The sequence below is a fragment of the Clavelina lepadiformis genome, chromosome 2, assembly GCF_947623445.1.
Source record: "Clavelina lepadiformis chromosome 2, kaClaLepa1.1, whole genome shotgun sequence".
NCBI lineage: Eukaryota > Metazoa > Chordata > Ascidiacea > Aplousobranchia > Clavelinidae > Clavelina > Clavelina lepadiformis.
In genome coordinates, this window is record NC_135241.1 from 21,271,471 (window position 1) to 21,291,726 (window position 20,256).

Sequence of the window (20,256 nt, forward strand, 5' to 3'; positions counted from 1 at the left end):
GGAAAAATAGCTTGGTAGCAAAGATATGTTTGCTAGTAAGGATCAAGCACAACTTACCCTGAGGGTAAATGTTGAAGCTTACATTACGATTCAGAATTTGGTCGTTACCTAGCTGCAACGATTGAATGTAGACATTCGTCAAGTGATTAATGCAATCATTGTGATGGTTACGTTACATAAGGTTGAACAAGGTTTTTATGCGATTTTACTTTAGCCAGTTTTGTTGTAGGCTTGTTGTTTTTGTGGTGCTTTGTTGATGAAAGATGGATGAATTCAAAGGAAAAGTTGTTCTTGTAACGGGTTAGTTACTCTGTAAACCTTTAATGCTGGTCAACAATAATCCCGAAGATGCAAGATATCTATTAGGCTAGAGTTTTATTATCACGCAGGTGCTTCCAGTGGTATTGGAGCAGAAATTGCCAGAGCCTTTGCCAAGCATCAAGCTCGTCTGAGCATTACTGGAAGAAATGAAGAGAATCTTAAGAAAGTGGCTGAGGAGTGTAGGAAGCTTGGTGCAAAAGAGGCAAGCAATTTTGGAAATGTCTTCAACAGATCTAGTGATTTCTTATTTCATCTTTGTCGATGTTTTGTTTTTATCAGGTGCTTGAAATAATTGCTGATCTCAGTAAAGACAATGAAGCAGAAAAAATTGTGGAAGAAACGATCAAAATGTTTCAAAACATGGACATACTTATCAACAACGCCGGCACCTTATCTTTGTCATTAATATCCAAAGTAAGAAGAATGCAAGTTAATATTTTTATGCATCAAGCAACCAAATGGAGAACTCAAATGTCGTTATTAGGCATCATCTAATCTGGAGTAGAAAATAATGATATAAACAATAACGTACACTGAAACTACAACAAATATACATGGGAGAAAGGGTGGAGTCCTACAAAAGGTACATGCAAACATTTTTAGCACCAAAAAAGTCGGTGATAAAGATGGTTGCTTGTCAGGTGTTAGTTTGCAATGCTGGGTTATCTATATAGCTGATGTATGTACAGTATGTATGCAAATGCTTTATCGTTTTTCCGTGTGTTTATACTTTTATTGTAATCTGTGCCCAACAAATGTTAGTGTGTATAAATTATAAAGTAAAATATTGAAGTTGTATCCACTTTGTGCGCTACAGAATTTTGTGCGCTTCTAGAAAAACAATTGTGCGCTTGCACATTACCACTGTTAGAGGTAAACGAACACGTTGGTTAGCACGAACATCCATCATTAGTTAAACAATGATTAATTGCAGGCTACAAGAAAAGAATTTGATGAAACGTTTGATGTCAATGTAAAGGCGGTCGTTTTTGTAACACAACAAGCAATTCCATATTTGGAAAAGACGAGAGGAAAGTGCCAAAAAAAGTTGTTGAAAAAGCTTGTAATTATTTCCACCAAAAAAGTCGGTGATAAAGATGGTTGCTTGTCAGGTGTTAGTTTGCAATGCTGGGTTAACTATATAGCTGATGTATGTACAGTATGTATGCACAAAACTTAATAGTATTTTCGTGTGTTTATACTTGTATTGTAATCTGTGCCCAACAAATGTTTGTGTACAAAAACTACAAAGTAAAATATTCAAGTGGTATCCACTTCGTGCGCTAAAGCATTTTGTGCGCTCGCACATTACCACTGTTAGAGGTAAACCTTGTTGGTTAGCACGAACATCCACCATTAGTTAAACAATGATTAATTGCAGGCTACAAGAGAAGAATTTGATGAAACGTTTGATGTCAATGTAAAAGCGGTCGTTTTTCTAACACAACAAGCAATTCCATATTTGGAGAAGACGAAAGGTAACTTCCAAAAACGTTGTTAAAAAACCTTATAACTATTTCTCAAGACTTTGTTAACTTGTGTTAATTAGGTAACATCGTCAACATTTCCAGTATAGCCTCTCATTTTTACGATCCAAAAGTGCTACTTTATTCGATGAGTAAAGCGGCTCTTGACCAGTTTACGAGGACCGTCGCGTTGGGTAAATGTGTAAAAAAGTTTTCAGTTACTATTTTATTTTTTACACATTACAAACTAATATTATTTGGTTACTCATTGCAGAGGTGGCTGAAAAAGGAATAAGAGTCAATTCTGTAAAGTAAGTTTGAATGATAATTCTTTCGCCAGCAAATGGTTGACATAATACAAACTTCAACATTTGAAATTGCTAAGCCAAAAATCAATGTATGTTACTTGATTTTACAGTCCTGGTGCTGTTCCGACAAACATCTTGCGATTAATCTGTGATACGTCAGAAGAAAAAGAAGATTTTCAAAAGCTTTCATCCACACTTCATCCACTTGGAAAACAAAATCTCACTGTGGAAGAGATCGCTGATTCTGTACTTTACCTGGCATCGGAGAGAGCAAAGATGGTCACTGGAGTCTGTTTGGATGTGGACAGAGGTCGTTCGCTGACTGGACAATGATTGACGTTTTCAATCGAGGAACAACAAATGTATCTCCTCATTGTAATTTCATAATAACCTCACATAGTCAGAAGAATACTTCGTTTTATGTTTACTACAATTAGAAATTACGAGAATGACTGTATAGACTCTATAGAGTCTCAAAGTAAACCCTTGTACGTTTATAAAAGCTATAACTAGCTCCTTCGACGGTTTTGACACTTTAATATTATGAATTCTGTTACGTTATTCATACAGTAATAGCAAGATAGTTTGACAGTACTGCGGCCAGGCGTACCTATTTCTTACAACCATGACTTGTAGGCACTATATGTCTTGTTCCAACATACAACAAAGAGCATATGCGGCGGGATAGCTTAGAGCAGAAATGGTTTCTAGCAGCAATGAAGGAAGCCATGTCCAGCGCGGATTCGTTATGTAAATAACCTTGACTTAAGCTATATAGTTAACAACGTAGACGTTCTTATGAATGCTGTTTGGAAGCCGTTGTAGTTATTGTTTCGTTTTTGTAAGTCTCTCGTTTGCAAAACCTTAATTGATAATTATTGGCCTGTATTCTACCTGTAAATCAGTGCTTTTCAACCAATGTGATGACAGTCATCACATTTTAGTGTCACGAAAATCTCATCCGCACGTGATACGTCAAACGAATCCACGACTAACATCGGTCCCTACCATTTTATTGATGATGGGTCCATAGAAAAGATGCATCGAGAGTTGAAAATTGGCAGGGAAGTTAAATTAAATGTATACATTTAACAACATGCAAGAATCACCATTAGAAAATCATGAGAGCTACATTTAATCATTTCAAGACGATACGGAGTTAATGGTCGGATCGCGCAAAACTAACAAAATATATTTCAACAAATTCTACTCCAGTTATTAACTCCAGCTCACTCATAATTTCCTATTCTACGTCGATACAAGAAAAGCGCCTTGAGTCTAAAACACCACGCGACTATAGTTTTTAACTAAACAAAACGCTTTACTGTGGTGTGATATCAACATGCTTCGTTGCTTTGCTGCTGTTTTGTAACCTGTCTTGTTTTATTGAAGTCACGTTCACATAGAATAAGTCAGTATTATTCATCAACTTTTCGGCCGTTAACTAAAATTTAAATTACCTATATGCTCCATACCGAACAGCAGGTGCGAGTATAGGTGCTGTGCTTACCAACACGCCGAGGTGCCCAAGGATTGTGTTGAGGACGACGTACAGTACTCTCGCCAACAAACGGCAATCTTTTTTTCTAACTTTGTCAACTGAGACCGACTTGTTAATGTTTAACTAAGATGTAAACACCAAGTGTTAAGGCTACATACATTGTTGGTCTCCGGCCAATGTTTTATCAAAGTACGGCAGTTTCAGGAATGTTAAAAGTTTATGGTGTAAGGTAAGATTAATCAATGCTATGTTCGCCACCAGGCATAATTTCAACAACAAAAGGTGCTCAACTGGTGATGGAATTCTTAAACCAATAAAGAATTCCATCACCAGTTGAACAGCATTTGTTGTAAGATTAATCTGTTTCTCGTCAAGTTAATTGTGCCAGAGCGTAATAAACGGTGTCATTGCCAACTATATACTCAAAACAGAACGCTAAGATTGTGCTGCAACTTCGTTCTGCTGCAAAAACACTTTCAATACTTAAGCTCAAGATGACAGAATTTAAAGGAAAAGTTGTTCTTGTAACAGGTAAATTAAATTAACAGGTAAATTATGTTAAAAGCCCAACGATTAGACGATGACACGTGATTGGTATAGAAGTAGTGTTTTATCACAAACAGGTGCTTCCAGTGGTATTGGAGCAGAAATCGCCAGAGCTTTTGCCAAGCATCAAGCTCGTCTGAGCATTACTGGAAGAAATGAAGAGAATCTTAGGAAGGTGGCTGAGGAGTGTAGGAAACTTGGTGCGGAAGAGGTGAAAGCTATGAACTATAACTCAGGCAACTGCAACTACTGTTAAAACCTATTAACTCACTGAAGATGGCGATGAGTTAGAAGACATTCAAATTTTGTTAACACACTGATGGTTTCGGTAAAAATTGTGTTTCTCTTGTAAGGTATTAGAAATAATCGCGGAGCTGAGTGAAGAAAACGAAGCAGACAAAGTCGTTAAAGAAACGATTGAGAAGTTTAAAAACCTGGACATACTTGTCAACAACGCTGGTACTGCGGTACGCTCAACATTAGCAACGGTGGGTATTACTTTAACTATTGCTGAGAAAGATAGATCCAGAACTTTTGATCGAACCTTCTTTTCAGGCCACAAGGAAAGAATTTGATGATATTTTTGATGTCAATGTGAAAGCAGTCGTCTTTTTAACACAACAAGCAATTCCATATTTGGAGAAGACGAAAGGTAAGTGATAAAACACACAATAACTTTTTCATATATTTCGATCATTTTCAACTTTTTGTCTTGCTCAGGGAACATTGTCAACATATCAAGTGTATCGTCTTGTCTTTATAACCAACACATACTACTTTATTCCATGAGCAAAGCGGCCCTTGACCAGTTTACGAAGACCGTCGCTTTGGGTAACTACAGTACAATGCTCCAGCTGTACAGTACAATGCCCTTCTAAGTGTTTGATATAGTTTTGCGACATTTTCATATTTACTGTATGTTTGCTTACACTCTTGTTTCAGAGATGGCTGAAAAAGGAATAAGAGTCAATTCTGTAAAGTAAGTTAAGACATTTTTATGAAGAAACAATAAATCCAAATACACTAAATACTTTATCTATAATTAATCATATATATTAGGCTCAATAAATTGATATATTTTGATTCGATAGTCCCGGTTATGTTCCGACGAATATTTTGCGATTTATCTCCGCTACGTCAGAAAAGAAAAAGGAGTCAGATGCGACCAAATCCAAAGTTTATCCTCTCGGAAAGCAAAATCTCACCGTTGAAGATATCGCCGACGCTGTACTTTACTTGGCATCAGAGAGGGCAAAGATGATCACTGGAGTTTGTTTGTGTGTTGACAGAGGAAGAGTTTTGGTCGGAACGAAAGTCTGACTTGAAAATATAATTGGTACTATATCAATACAATGCTGTTGCCCACGCGGTAAGTTATACAACTGGGGTAGATTCATTGTGACATTGGTGTATTCTTAATGATTTCTGACATGTTTTGCAATATATTTTCTCTGAATAGCTGCGGTTTATAGCTCCCTCCAAACAGCAACACAATCGGAACTTATGCAGCTTTAGGGAACTTGCGGAGTTGCTGTCATCTAAGAGTTCCTTTCCTTTCTTGAAACTTGTACGAACATTATTACTTTTTATATTTTCATTCTTAAACACAGCAGCTAAATAATTGCAGTGTAAATTTCTTTCTCGTATATTCTTGACCGCAATAAAATACACGGAGCCGTAAATTACAAAGAATAAAATCTGGATTAAAAACAGAAGTGGGAAACGGAGTACAATACAATATTTACTATAACTGCGAAACACAAGTTCACCAAACAGGTATTTTGATTGGTTTGGTGTAGGCTATATATGTAGGGCAGACAGTGCACAAAACATTGGTAATTTGTTAAACAAGCGTGAGAGATTGTTGTTTCTTGGAAGTAACGGATACGTAAACAGATTTGACGGAGTCGTTGCCGCTGTCAAACGGCGAAATGGTCCTCCCGGAGTGTTCCATATCGCCCTCTTCTTCCTTGGAGGCAGGGTCCTTCTGCCTGGAGGACTCTAGGCTTGTTGACCCATCCGACGAACATGATGCCGATAGAGACATGGATCGTGGCCTAGTAGACCGCCCTCCGTGCAGGAAATCCTCGGAGTTTACCGTGGAAGCAGATATTGCTTCTTTCCTCATCGATTGAATAGCAGGAGGTGCACGGCAATGTGGGATAACGCTCTCGGCGCATACGTAATTGGGGATTCCCGGACGATACGTGTCGTCATAAAGAATTCCAGAATATCCAGTGTAAACCATACCAACTGGCGCTTGTGGTGGAATAGGGGGTTTTCCAGGGGGCATGTGGGGCAAGCTAGTATGTGTTGCAAACTGCAGTATGGCTTGCTCTTGCATGTGGCGTGCCATATCTCGTCGAATACTCGCAAGTCTAGCCGGGCAAGGTAACGTCGATCCTCGGCCGACATCGTTGTAATTACTCAAGGTCATATTCTTCGCTGGACTAGTAGCTTTTCCTGGTGATGCCAATGGAACTGATTGTACGTTTTGCTCGTTTTTCTTGGGCCCTTTGGCAGTATGTCCCGAATTGTCTCCAGTGGTTTCGAGCGATTCGTTTTCAACTATTTCGATGCTGGATCCATCCACTTCACTAGAACTCTGAAACTGCTTTGAGGGCGATCGAGTAAAATTCGGATCTCGGGAGGTTCTGTGACAAAGCAAATAATTACGAGCTTGTAGCAAAGTTAAGGCTTAATAAAGCATTCACTTGAGCCTACTTTCAGCCAGTTAATTGCTGCCGTAACATTTTACCTGAGGCAGGAGCCAGGTGTCTTTTGAGTCGAGGTTGTAATGCTCTCCACACAGCCAGCAGGCGACTTACAATCCGCGTATCTCACGTCCCGAATTGTTGATTTGTTAAACCTGGATCTAAGAACAGTAGCACATAGCAAGCGATTTTGTAAGGATATTGCAATTATAACACACCAACAACGAAGTGTCAGGTGCAACCTCACACAGTGCTGGTAAAGACGACCATTAAGAAATCCCTGGTGCATTGTAACAACTAAAGACTAAGAAAAAACTTTCCTGTAGAAGTTTTAAATATAAATCTGGATTCGATTAAGTATGTTACTTGAAAATTTCTCGCTCACGCAACCGTGCCAGGTCTGTGGTACTGTAACGTGATGTGTGCAGAAATTCAGCTCCGTTAAAATTGGAAGAAAGAGCCCCGCTGGATGGTGGCTCCGAGTATTGAAGGTACCGCTTAAAAGCCCTGTTACCAGCAATGTTAGCAAAGCTCACTCACGGAAGCATACAGCTCAGTTACGCGTTAAAAAATTTGTCATTCATTTATGACTTAGTGAAATAGGACAGTTTGGCACACGGTGATACAAGCAAAATTTGTGAAATGTGTTGTTTGTGCCTTGCAAACGGCAGTTCTACCAAACGTACTCATCAGCAGTCATCCTCGCACACTTTCTCATCTTCTGTCGTCTGTTGGTGATCACCACCAAGATTGCTGCAAGCACGATCGCAATGACAACGCCCATCACAACAACTACTATAAAGTGGTTTACTGCTAGTGCCCCGATCCTCGCTGAAAGTAACGAAAGAAAGGTCTTACAAAATTTGATGTACCGTGCAATTTTATGTATGAAATATATAATCCGACGTTTTATTGTATACTTTCCTAACTGACCTTCTTTCGGGGGCAGCAGGACATAGCTTGTTTTGGCGGTTTTGCCAAGATTGTTGTGGACGTGACATTCGTAGGTCAAAGGCCGATCAACAGCCATCGAAGACAGTTTTAACAGGGAACTGCTTCCAAACAATCTGGTTCCTGCATTGAATAATTATAAATGATTATCGCAATATCCCAACGACAATCGGACCGTTGTTATGTTTTTGTTCTACTTACGGTTTGGTAGCATCCAGGTGAAGATAGGAGGAGGAACACTATCGGCGATGCATTTCAGGTGGTTCCCGGAGGATCCCAAAACCACGAACACTTTGGTTGGTGGGTAATGAACTTCGACCGCCATGCTATCTTGAGAACTTCCGGGTACGTAATTGTAAGCAATACAACGATACTCTCCGGCGTCGGTACGGTTTATTCGCTGTATTACAAGATTTTGACCGCTCGATATCTTCTTTTCTGCAAAAGGTATAAATACAACAACAAATATATAAAGCAATAGGTCTTGCTTGGTTGCATATGTTTTGCTTGATTCGAATGATCAAATTCTTTCCTCTTATTCGTAATTTCAATGAAGATTTAGGTACTTTAAACCAACAATACAACTTACCCCTGAAGTACCATTCATAGATGCTGCTAGGCTTCGAATGAGCGGAGCAGATCAATCTGAGCGGTTCGCCTTCAGCTACAAAACCGTCCTTGGGGAAGTCCATAAAGATCTTCGCACTTTCTGGAGCATCTGATCAGAATATCAGTGAAATCAGATGAAATGATAAATGGCAAAAAAGGATAAACCTTCGTTTTTCAGACGTGGTCTAAGATGCACGTACTGTAGAATATACGCTATTAAGAGCAACACTGCGGGACAATAAAAAAGATAAGACGTCTATGAATATTAATGAGATAAAGTTTATTAAAATTGTAGAGAACGCAAAAAATTCCACTACAACATCGCCTTGTCAAGCTTATTTCATGACGATTACAATCAGCCAAAATTCCACCGGTATGAGACTATTCACTGGACACGGAAAATGACCAAACATCACGATGATGTCACAATATGTGAAGTAATCATTTGTAATTATCGCAGATACTTTCATTAAAAACACGACAGCCTTCAACAATTCTTTACAATCGCAACATAACTCATTAATACTGAATGAGACTTACAATCCACCGAAATTCGGACCGATCGCTCGACAGCAGTGATGAATCCAGTCGCCAGAGATGTGTTAACCAGACGACATTCGAACGTGGCATCGTCACGATCTCTGACCACATTGGGGAAAATCAGGGTCGAGTTTAACCGTACGCCTTTTTCTCCGATCCTCTCCATACTTGACGATACTGTTACATCATATTGGATTATATATTATACTGTTTAAATGATCTAGTATCCCTGTAATTCAATTTTAGTCGACATGGTTGACTTCCATACAACGTTAGCAACCGAACCGAAGTTTAGTGAGCTCCAGTGAAGATTTACTGAAGATTAACGCACAAGTTTTGAAAGTAACATCACTTTACTTACTATTGTATAGGCCGTTTGTTATAAATCGTCCGTTTTTGCTCCAACGAAAATACATACGACTGTAGAAATTAGCGTCATCTGGCGGTGAGTCTACTTCAACAGAACATTGAATTTGGTAACCAGACGCAGTTGTGGGAAGAGAAATGTCCACGTGATTAAGAGTTCGGAATAACGTTGCTGACAAAAACATAACATTACACTTACGCTTCAGTTAGCCAATAGCTCTTCAATGTGGTTTCGTTAACCGTCTTGAGATGAGGGTGAACCCACTGCGCGCGATTAAGCGAAGGTTACTGCATATATAGAGGCAGCTATGTGCTGACTACAAAAATGAAGTATTAAGTCTTACGCAAGTCCTTCGCTTTCTGTACAATCAAGGTGCTGAAGCCATCTGGTTTTAAATCGCTGGAAGCTCGGCAGACATAACGGCCTATTCCTGTGGAGCGTTGGTCAACGTAAACCGAAGGCTGGTTCTGTAAGATGTCACCATTTGGAAGAAGCCACGTCAATGATGGTGGCGGGTTTCCCTCTGCCACGCAGGTGAGTTGGTTGGCGATAAGAGATATTCGCGCCATTGGAGAATCTACAGAAATCATTTCACTGCTAAGCTTTGTGTATTAAAGTGGAGAAAAATCTTGGAGAAAAAATTGATATATTTTACTTTGCGATTATACTAAATGATATGGCAGACGAAGACACTCGCAGGAAGAGGCCATATTTAAAGAACAATCACTGAAAGTGCATCAGCGAGTGTCTATGACTTCTGATATTAATTATAATCCTAAGAAAATTCCTATCTGACGCCCAAAATGCTTCAAATATGTCTCAGTGTGCAGAGGTTTCTAAACTGCAGGCCGTGGATTGCAAGGTTTGTTTTTCCAATTACATAGCTTGATTAAAGATTTCGAGCAAATTTGCAGTTTTATAGATTTTGGCTTAAAAGTTTAAAAATTTGCATGAATAACTATAAAACAGTTATTTGAAACATGATAAAGTGAGCCGCTAATACTCAGTCATTAAAAATTTGGGTCGCTCCAAAAAAATGGACCATAGCCTTACACAGAAGATTGACATCCACTTGTCGAGTGTTGTACTTTGGGTTGGGCAAGTTCCTATGGACCACGTGACAAGCAAATGTCTGTGTCTTGTCCTCGTCGACAATAGGAAGTGATGTCACGTTTCCGTTATGTCGCAGCAGTCCAGGCTTCAACAGTAAATGAGATTCGACGTTGGCCGACTTATCTTCTGCTAGAGTGGTCGAATCACGTGATTCTTGTACCTGCAGCGAAAACATATTGGCTTGAAAGGGTTGGGCAAAAACGTTGGGCTTTTGTTATGATCCACACGCAACGAAAAAAGTCAAATATTTAGAGATTAAATTATTTCCGCTGGTTTTTTAAATTATGCACGCTCTTTATAACGACCTCTTCTGTACTTTCAACGATTATGCTTTCAAATCCTAATGTGACTGGATTTACCTTTTAATAATTCATGCACAGCTTAATGAAACCGCAAAATAGTTATTTTAGGAGAGTAACTTACAGCGCGAAGGTGGTTAACATGTAGGTCTAAGTTAACCGTTACTCGTTAACCTTTCGAAAAAGGTACCCCGTTGCGGAAAAATGAGTGATCCGCAATAAAAAATTTATATTTTTTAACATTTTCCACATTTCGCTTGCCTCTCCACGCTGATTTGTCCATTGGATTTTTGCTTTAGGTTTCCCCGCGTTTGCGTAACAAGTTGCCGCCACATAAGTGCCATCAGAGTCGATCCTTGGTGAAGTAACCACACTGGCGCTTACGTCAGGTGCAGCTGTATGATATAAAACAAGCTTGTTCAGTGTTTAACTATACGATCAAGTTGCGCCTTCATAAGGCAATTGATAGCACGTTTCACTTTTAATTCTACAACATCAACCTGTTACTGTCAGAACTATAGGTGTCTCTGTATCATCCAGAACCCCAGTCATTGTGACGATGCATGTGTAGCTGCCCTCGTCGGATATAACAAGCGAGGCGATGGTGACGTTGGTACCGTCCAATTTTACACGAGCTCGATATGCGTCCCTGCAAAATAAATTGTTGAAACCGAAACCAAACCTAATCGTTAAAAAGTTAAAACGTGTTTTAGATCTCGTTTCTTCTTTAAAGTTATTAAATTTATTATTACAAAGTTTTTTACTTACCTGACCGCTACATCTTTAGGAGAGAACGAGAAGCGAGCAATAGTATCTGTCTTCTTCAATGATATACTCGAAATATCTTTATGTAGTCCTTGCAGAAGACACGGAATAACCGCCGAGCCCCCGCGTTCACCGGTGACTGGTATGGGGACGCCCGGGTTCGCTTGTGTGGTGTTGAAAACTATGATCAAGACGTAGAGCACGACCCCACTGAAGGTTAACATTGTCGCGACGACAACTTTCACAGACGTTAATGATCAGCGTATTTTTTTGTTTTTTTGCCTATGTCTTATACTCAAATCGTGCAAACCTGACCACAAAGCAAAGTTAGTCAGAGGTTTTTCCATCAGAGGTAAGACATCAGCCGTATGTTATGTGGAAATTGATTGAAAGATGTAAATATCAATCACATTCCTCTTCGTATATCGGGTTTTTATCTGAACAAATATCACAAGTTCCGATAAGTATCGTAAAACACTTTGGTTAATATTATTGCCCTGACCTAAACTATATTAAAACCTCAGTAACTAGATAGAGCAACAGACAAAGAGATGAACATCTCTTATTAAAACGACTTATACTAAATACCAATCAATATAATAATATACTTGCAGCATGTATATGAGTATACTTGAAAAGGAAAATGATACAGCCGATAATTTAATTATATAAGGCCCGGTTTATACAAGGTAGACGGTCAAATCTGCAATATATTGCGTCACATGGAAGCAGTAGTATTAAACATACGTATACCTTTGCAAATTACCAGTTTATAACCACAGTATATCGTCTAAGACATTTCGTTAAGCAATGAAAAAATAGTCTATCCGTTGGGAAGTAAATTGCGATTTTTAACCTGGGGTTAAAATGCCTTGTAAGCACTGTTAGTCCTTATTAATCCATTGCAGTAGCTTGCCTGACATATGTTAACGAAGACTCGATGACACTGATAACCGTTGCCTTTCCTTCCTTAAAACTGTCTATATCGAAGCATGCGGGCACACGGTATCGTTCATTTACCAGTTTGACGAAGGCCTGTACATCGATTCAATTTTGATCAAAATCGCTGCTTCCGTAAAAACTTTGGACTTCCTACTGCGTATTTTGCCATTTGCCCTCCACTGATCATATTTAAAGGGATGTTTTACAATTTTACAGGCCATCCGTTCTGTGTTACTAAAGCCAGCACGTGTTATGATTACGGCAACATTTAGTAAAGATTAATGTTAAGTTAACTCAGCTAAAAGTTTCAACGCTTTTCTACTTCAAACCATCTGGTAGCAATTCACAATACCTGATATAAAAACCTTACATACTTATACTTTAGCCGATATAGAACCAAAACGCATTACAAAAGAAGATAAGAACCGAACAGCATTTTCTTTAAATTTTAAAATAAAGAGATCCACTCAATAGGCTCGATAAAACGCAACTAAAGCGCCGAAGAATTTCGCACAGATCCTGGAGAAAATTTCCTGAAGCAAGCAGCGCATTTCGCTGCTGATTGGTTCCCAATTGACATTGTAGGAAAGGGTTGCATTTTTTAATGAATCGACGAGGCGGCTGTAATAAATAATTAAGCGGCTCTTTCGAATTCGTATAAACTTTAGTGATACAAATATTTGAGCCCCCTTGCCTTATTTGCATTAAACTCAATTGCTTGTAGGCAAGTTATGCGTCGGTGAATGTAAATATCTATTGTTGGTCTATTCGTTTAGCTGTAACTCTGTCGCATTGATGTCGAAGCTTCACAAGACAGCAAAATTATATACAAGTACTAAGCATTCTGTGCTGAGTAAAGCACCCTTACTGGCATCTGATTTTGATTTGCGATTTCTTTTTCGTACAATTACGTTATTATTGGATAGTTTATCATCGTGTATTATGCTATAACTGGCATAAGCGAAAAGCTTATCTATCGACAACGAATTTTGTATTATCGTTGGTAAGAAAAATAACGCCTATTACGAATTCCAATGGATAACATACACCATAAGCTGGAAATAGGAGTAGACTTTTCTTTAATGAAACGTTATCTGGGTATCGCGCATTCAGTTCGATTTTTTTGCTTGTTGTATATAGACTTACCACTTGCATAGCAAATCTATGTTAATGTCGGATTTTGGTGTCGCATTGCGATGCGTATATCTGGTCCGTAATTCTTTCTCGTATGAATGCGCAAATCGCCGCGCTTACAACGCATGGATTGACTAATCCCAAGATTAGCCGCCACGTTAACCAGATTAACAGCGAAACGCAAAATATGATCGCTTCCATTTTTTCCTTGCAAGTACACAACATATACAATTTTTTTTTACCGCCACCTTGATCAAGCAGAAGCCCTGTATTTATTTACCTTTAAAGGAGAGTAATAACTTTGTTAACGTCAAAAATACCAGCTTCATATCTTATTTCATTCAACATAAAAGCGTGTATGCGCAGAGGTTTGTCTTTTTAATTAATAGATTGTTTGAAATTTAGTCTTCTTCTTATCACAATCTTCAATGGTCTACAATTGGCTTTGGTGGATTTCGATGACAAACAAACAGGACATCTTAAAGAACGTTAATTGGCAGATGGTTACAGGACGAGTATCACTTTTTCCAGGCTAAGACATCTTTTTCATTTAACACTTAAGCAGACGAGTGGCCTTCATGACCAAAGAATAATATTACTGCAAAGCACTTTTCATTACAAGGAGTTTAAGTAGGCCATTAGGCAAATAACAAATGTATCTCCTTTTGTACAATTTTGTGTGCTGTTTGGAAGGTTTAAATTGTTTAACTCTGGCTAAATCATTTAAAAACGATTACTTTCAAAGTGAATTACGATTAAAACACGATTTTTAGTAGTGGATTACCGTTGATTTATTGTTGGATTGTTGGGCTTTGTGCTTTAATTTATATCTTTAGTTTGTCACAAGAACGTAAAAATGTAAACAACTGTTGAAAAGTTATGACATGTTGGTTATGCAACTTACATTTGAGTGCCTTCTAGAAAGTTTTCTTAATTTGCATTGTTGGTTTCCGTAAAACCAAAACGCTAAATGACTTAAAGTTTTCGATCAATTTAATGGCCAAGTTACCTTGAAAATCCTAATACAGGCAAGCTTGGATTACTGATGCACACTCAATTCGACGTGAAATTCTTCATGTAAAAGAATTTAAATTTGCCTTTAATTAATGGATGAATCTAATCCTTATTGAACTATGTCCTGCGACTGCAAACATGCCTATTGATCAATAATTCATAGCATCGATTGTAACGATAAGTTTTACTCTGACATGTCCACAAATCAATGCCGCACTTCGTAACTTTGGTACAGAACCCTTTAAAATTGCACTTAAAACTGACGAAAGAAGTGTTTTTTTAAGACCTGACATGGTGTAGTTAAAAAGTGCGGTTAGGTGCGCTGAAATTAGCCTTTTCGTAGGGCTATTTTTCTCTTTGGGGATTTAATGTATAGGCTATGTTTTCTGTAACCAGACGAAACCAGTAAAATCCTTGACTATGATATTATTGGAATTAACAATAAAGTATGTTAATATGATGGTATAACGGTGATTAACTGGCTATCAATTGGCGGCCCCATATATACGTTTGATATTAAACTGAGATACCAACAGAAGAAAGTAATCATGAAGTTTGTGATAAGACTTTCAAACGAAGAAGCAAAACAGATAATATTTGAAGGCAACAACTATAAACTTTTAATTCAAGCAAAATTTGCGGAAAAGGTTATTAGGTCGTTTCGTTGCATTACGTAAGGTAGATAATGTCCGTTACGTACGCACAGGCGTATTTTGAATGGCGTTAACCCTATCCTAACCAGGCTCGCGAGTTTACTAAAAAACTAGGTGTGGCCGACCCCGCACACACATTTTCAATCGTTAATTACTAGAAAACTATACGTCGTAAACTGATCGGATTTTGACAGGTTAGTAGAAAAATCATCTGGCTTCCTGTATACATCATAATTGTAAAACTAAAGAAAGTGAATTTAGTGTAAATTAAGTATTTCTAAAAGTGACACATTTCTAGAAATTCTTCTTGTTACGCCGCGCCCCCGCTGTGCGGTAAACCAGCTGACTGCGAGAAGAGAACGCAAGAGAATAGTTAGTCGAGTTATTGGTGCGTAAATGAGTAATACGCTTCAATGCGGAGAGCAGAGCAAAGCAGAGGAAAGTTATGAAAATATCGCAATATCTTAAAAATTACAAAATCCAACTTTATCAAACAAACATGGACAGATAGCTGAACATTTTTTAGGAAAAGTCACCAAATTTCAAGTTTCTACAGCAAACAATGCAACTGTACGCCACGTTTTGCTATGACAGTGTGCGGGAGAAGCCAAGCCTAGTTAGAATAGGGTTAAGGGAGCTGGGTCTAAAATTAAAAGCTTAACAGCTGGGTTTAAAATTCCCGTGTTTCATCTCACCAAAATTGTTTTGTTTTTTTTATGCTTCAAAAACCGCGTTTTAAACGCCTTGAAATGAATTGGCTACCCTTCTCGTATTTATACGTACAATAGCTGCCAATCTATGGTGTACATTTTTGAGACATGTGTGCAACGATTTTGGTAAGGCCGCACACAACGATTAGGCCTGTGACCGAAAAGATTGGGTTCGTGATGGGGACCATGGCCCAACGGTCTCCCTCCTAAATACGTCAGTGTACATACGTTAGGTTATTTTCATCTCGTTTTCTCGCATTCGTTTCGCGATCTGCTTTGAAGACGTTTATTCACATTTAAAAGAAAACTATCGTTGATAAGCAGATGCAAAAAGGTTTTTTAATCAATAAATCTTTCTCAAAAGCCATTGTCAAGCAATGATAGCATCAATTTCGATTTTTTTTTCAATGCACATGGCGCTGAAATAACATTGTAGCCTGTAAGTTAATACGTATGTTTACCATTGGTCGCGTGTTAGTTTGCTTTCTCCTGAGGGCCACCGCGCGGATAGAAACAGAAAGGAAACGAAGACTTTTTTTCAAAAATACTTGCGGTTTTTGAATTTTTTCTAACTACTACGTAAACTTATGTCACTAAAATAGTTTATCTTTCAAATGCAAGCTATAGGTCTTATGTTTTTTGTTCACTTCACGTATTTTTCAAATAATGCGCTTAAAGTAGGAAAAAAAAGCACCAAGCCCAGTTATGGCCTTCTTCTAAGCAATTTCTGTTACAGAGTGTATAGTAAATAATAGTGAGTAAATTAATGCAGTAAAATGGAATAGATGTTTACGTGTAGGTGCAACGTTATAAGCAGTTTCGCGAAATCTTTTCTTTTTCTATTCTCTGCCCTCGTTGCTTGTGTAAAAGATTGATAACCGCTTCTCTTTTAGAAGCCAAGTATCTGTATCTTTCCCGTTCTTCAAATCTCTCTTGTTCCCTCGCTTTATTTAAAAACAATTCGTTTTCCAAGGTTGGAATGTCGTTTTTGCTTCGCCGCTGGACTTTCGATGGAGACGGTGCCACTTTTAAGCGTTGCCGGATATCGGCGGATACTAAACGAGATTCCAACGGCGGATGTAGGGTCAAGGATTTCCAGAAACTTTTTGCATGTTCTATATCCTCAGGCGATGATCCTTGAAATATAGTGACTGGAGTTGGTTCTTCATCTTTGTTATCTTTTGGTGGTCCTTGGTTATCTTTTACACCTTTGTCTTGTTTCATTGTAAATCACGTTCTCAAATTAATAGGTGCCTGTAACATACTTGCAATGATAAAAAAGGTTTCAAAGGAAACATATGTTAACAGCTTCATGACTGCACAGCACATGAGTTATTGTGATAAGCATTGCAGCGGCACACTCAAATTTCAAGTAAAATTGTTGGTTGTATGCTCTAACCAAATGATACACCTTTAGTTCAGGTCAAACTATGTCAAAACATTCTACTTTTAATGGCTTGAACAAAACCAATCACTTCAGTTTTGACAAATCCCTCAATCAATGATACATGAAAGGTTACTAGCTTATACCATTTTGGTGGTAAGTGCCATACACAGCCAACATTTTTTATATATTGTTTTTAAATTATATTTGTTTGTCCTTTCATTTTTCGCCAAATCATCTCTTCAATTTACGCTAGTTAAAGTTTGATTGAACATTTATCTTTTGTAAAGTTAGCAAATATTCTTATTCAAACGTTGCTTGCTGACTTGATTTACTATTGTCACTATTGATTAATTAAGATTAGTAACATCTATTGAATATAATAACTGTTATTATTAAAATAATATTTTTCTGTGAAAAAAATTGGATATTGTCTTTTCAGTCTTGGATATTGGCAACAATTAATAACAGTTGCTTATTACATTTTTACATATCTTCACCTTTGTCATTTTGCGAGTCTTTTATCAACTCCACCTAATTCATAATAAACTTATACTCGCCAGAATGAAGTTTTTGCAGCATGTTTGTTGTTCGAAAATAAAAAGCAGTTTTTGAGAAGTCGAATGGCTTATAGTTCACAAATTTTCAATATTTCAGCTATTTCCGCATTACTTTAGATGTGCACCCAGCTATTGCAAGTATTACCCTATTGCACTCTGGTGATATCATGAAAAACTGAAGCTTTTTTCAAATGGGCAAGAGTATCAAGTTTAGAAGGACATGATTAACAGTATGGACCAGTACTTTGTAGAATGCGCAAATAAATTCAGCTGCTATAATGAAAGTTATTTGTTCAAAATGTAAAAATTTCCATTTTTCTGATGCTCCAGATTGAAAAGTTTGCTGTTTTAGAGTGAGAAATCCCCTGTGCAAAAAGATGAAACAGTAGCCATTATACATGCAATTAATTTTAATCTCTCGTGCAATTAACAAACTTTCCAATCTAGCCTACACTATGAGATAATCTTTCTGGCTATAGCTACATACTCGCTAGAATGATTAAAATAGACTACAATTTACCTAAAACTGGAACGGAACTATGGGTTATGCTGATTGTGGCTGATTAGCACTAATTCCTAACAAAATTATTGTGCAGATTTAATAATGGTACCATGTTGATCAATGTTGCACAGCAACAAGCTCGGTAACCTGGGCTCGAGCAATGAGGAATCATCGCCGAGTTTAAGAAGTGCAGAGACAATCCTCAGTCCGAGAATAAAGATTAAAATGCCATACCACCATACATACAGACATACCATTTTGAACAAATACTAGCCTATTCCTTAAATTTTGACTTGAATTAATAGGGTAAAACAGGCTACTGAAACAATTCTCTGTATTGTGAATTTCTTTAAAACTAGAGTGAAAATTATGCAATAACGTTTTCGCAAAGGGATCAAATAAGCAATCTACTGGTACAACCCCACAACCAACTTTAAACTTGTTATAAAGTTAGCTCGGGCTATCGTCTGTGGGGTTATTACTAACTGGCGTTACTGACATTGTTCAAACTTCTGTTTAACCCTGATTTCATTTAAAATGAATAAATTTACGCTGCAATAAGTACAAAAAATGCAGCTAGATCGCTAACTTTTGCCTATGTTTTTATGCAATGCTGTCATAAGCTGAATATTAACCAACCAGGCAACAACAGCAGCAATAATAAAAAATCCCCTTGCTAATAGTTGTTATGGATACTTAACACGCTGTTGGTTTCATAGAAATCAATCAATTGAAAAAGCTCTAACAACTAAATCGGTTAAAAATACTTACAAAGTTTTTTTTTGCCATAGGTCTATGTGCCAGTACACCTGATGAAGCAAGTTGATGCTTGCGAAACCTTTGGTGGAGGAATTAAAAATAAAAGTTAACCCTAGAGTGCCATCAATGATATAAAGAACTTCAAATGGTTAAAAAATTGTATTCCATTTTACTGCATTAATTTACTCACTATTATTTACTATACACTCTGTAACAGAAATTGCTTAGAAGAAGGCCATAATTGGGCTTGGTGCTTTTTTTTCCTACTTTAAGCGCATTATTTGAAAAATACGTAAAGTGAACAAAAAACATAAGACCTATAGCTTGCATTTGAAAGATAAATTATTTTAGTGACATAAGTTTACGTAGTAGTTAAAAAAAATTCAAAAATCGCAAGTATTTTTGAAAAAAAGTCTTCGTTTCCTTTCTGTTTCTATCCGCGCGGTGGCCCTCCGGAGAAAGCAAACAAACACGAGACCAATGGTAAATATACGTGTTAACTTATTCAATGTTATTTCAGCGCCGTGTGCATTGAAAAAAACATCGAAATTGATACTATCATTGCTTGACAATGGCTTTTGAGAAAGATTTATTGATTAAAAAAACTTTTTGCATCTGCTTACCAACGTGACAGCTTTGTGCTGTAGGTGCTGTGCCAATGTTTTATCTAAATGTATTCGTTCAAAGAAGCTTCAATATAATCAGTATATACAGTTGTCATTGTTGTGAAACTACTGTTGAATTCAATTTAAAGAAGTTCAGTGTCAAGTTAGTCAACTTTGTTGTCGCTATCACAAGACAATAATTCGTTAAGGTGAACAATTAAGTCTGTGGGTGAGAAAAGCAGACAACGACCTTATGAGACTCATACATCATCACCCACAATAAACAATTCAACAAACAAACATTGTAGCCTAGTGAAGTGGATCAACCTTACAGGTAAAGGTACCATATATCCACTTTTCATTACAAGCCTATTTCAACAACCGTCCAAGGACGATTAAGCGGAAACGTCGGTTTTGCGTAAACTGATTTAAGCCTTTTTCAACAGCCGTCCATGGACGATTAAGCGAAAACGTCGGTTTTGCGTAAAATCGT

At 37.6% G+C, this 20,256-nt stretch overlaps 3 protein-coding genes across 4 annotated transcripts; 1 reads left to right on the forward strand and 2 right to left on the reverse strand.

Moving 5' to 3' along the window:
• The first annotated feature begins 141 nt into the window (after positions 1-141).
• Positions 142-5,742, forward strand: LOC143444933 (uncharacterized). Its single transcript, XM_076943726.1, has 17 exons — positions 142-300; positions 390-523; positions 601-735; positions 1,256-1,495; positions 1,703-1,799; positions 1,871-1,981; positions 2,062-2,098; positions 2,206-2,426; positions 3,746-3,825; positions 4,028-4,127; positions 4,220-4,353; positions 4,496-4,630; positions 4,698-4,794; positions 4,863-4,973; positions 5,085-5,121; positions 5,234-5,511; positions 5,602-5,742. The coding sequence occupies exons 1-16, from the start codon at positions 264-266 to the stop codon at positions 5,460-5,462; spliced, it is 1,935 nt and encodes a 644-aa protein (XP_076799841.1). The 5' UTR covers positions 142-263; the 3' UTR covers positions 5,463-5,511; positions 5,602-5,742.
• Positions 5,743-5,836: 94 nt separating this feature from the next.
• LOC143445227 (hemicentin-1-like) lies at positions 5,837-11,831 on the reverse strand. 2 transcript variants are annotated; one of them, XM_076944170.1, is made up of 14 exons: positions 11,504-11,831; positions 11,236-11,384; positions 10,997-11,130; positions 10,377-10,596; positions 9,667-9,900; positions 9,318-9,494; positions 8,957-9,133; positions 8,397-8,525; positions 8,009-8,245; positions 7,790-7,930; positions 7,543-7,687; positions 7,223-7,363; positions 6,901-7,017; positions 5,837-6,796 (listed from the first exon to the last, which is right to left on the reverse strand). In XM_076944170.1, the coding sequence occupies exons 1-14, from the start codon at positions 11,722-11,724 to the stop codon at positions 5,986-5,988; spliced, it is 3,033 nt and encodes a 1,010-aa protein (XP_076800285.1). In that variant the 5' UTR covers positions 11,725-11,831; the 3' UTR covers positions 5,837-5,985. The 2 variants fall into 2 exon arrangements, with proteins under 2 accessions (XP_076800285.1, XP_076800286.1); XM_076944171.1 differs by lacking the exon at positions 7,223-7,363 and having other exon boundaries at positions 11,504-11,830.
• Positions 11,832-16,581: 4,750 nt separating this feature from the next.
• LOC143447351 (cilia- and flagella-associated protein HOATZ-like) lies at positions 16,582-19,246 on the reverse strand. Its single transcript, XM_076947409.1, has 2 exons — positions 19,171-19,246; positions 16,582-17,207 (listed from the first exon to the last, which is right to left on the reverse strand). The coding sequence occupies exon 2, from the start codon at positions 17,175-17,177 to the stop codon at positions 16,761-16,763; it is 417 nt and encodes a 138-aa protein (XP_076803524.1). The 5' UTR covers positions 17,178-17,207; positions 19,171-19,246; the 3' UTR covers positions 16,582-16,760.
• Positions 19,247-20,256: the final 1,010 nt, after the last annotated feature.

Coding starts and splice junctions, on each gene's coding strand:
- LOC143447351 (XM_076947409.1), bottom strand. CDS start 17,177: ATGAAACAAGACAAAGGTGTAAAAGATAACCAAGGACCACCAAAAGAT.
- LOC143444933 (XM_076943726.1), top strand. CDS start 264: ATGGATGAATTCAAAGGAAAAGTTGTTCTTGTAACGG. Junction 301..389: donor AAAAGTTGTTCTTGTAACGG/GTTAGTTACTCT, acceptor ATTATCACGCAG/GTGCTTCCAGTGGTATTGGA. Junction 736..1,255: donor CTTTGTCATTAATATCCAAA/GTAAGAAGAATG, acceptor GATTAATTGCAG/GCTACAAGAAAAGAATTTGA.
- LOC143445227 (XM_076944170.1), bottom strand. CDS start 11,724: ATGTTAACCTTCAGTGGGGTCGTGCTCTACGTCTTGATCATAGTTTTC. Junction 8,246..8,396: donor CTATGAATGGTACTTCAGGG/GTAAGTTGTATT, acceptor TACCTTTTGCAG/AAAAGAAGATATCGAGCGGT. Junction 7,931..8,008: donor CACCTGGATGCTACCAAACC/GTAAGTAGAACA, acceptor TATTCAATGCAG/GAACCAGATTGTTTGGAAGC.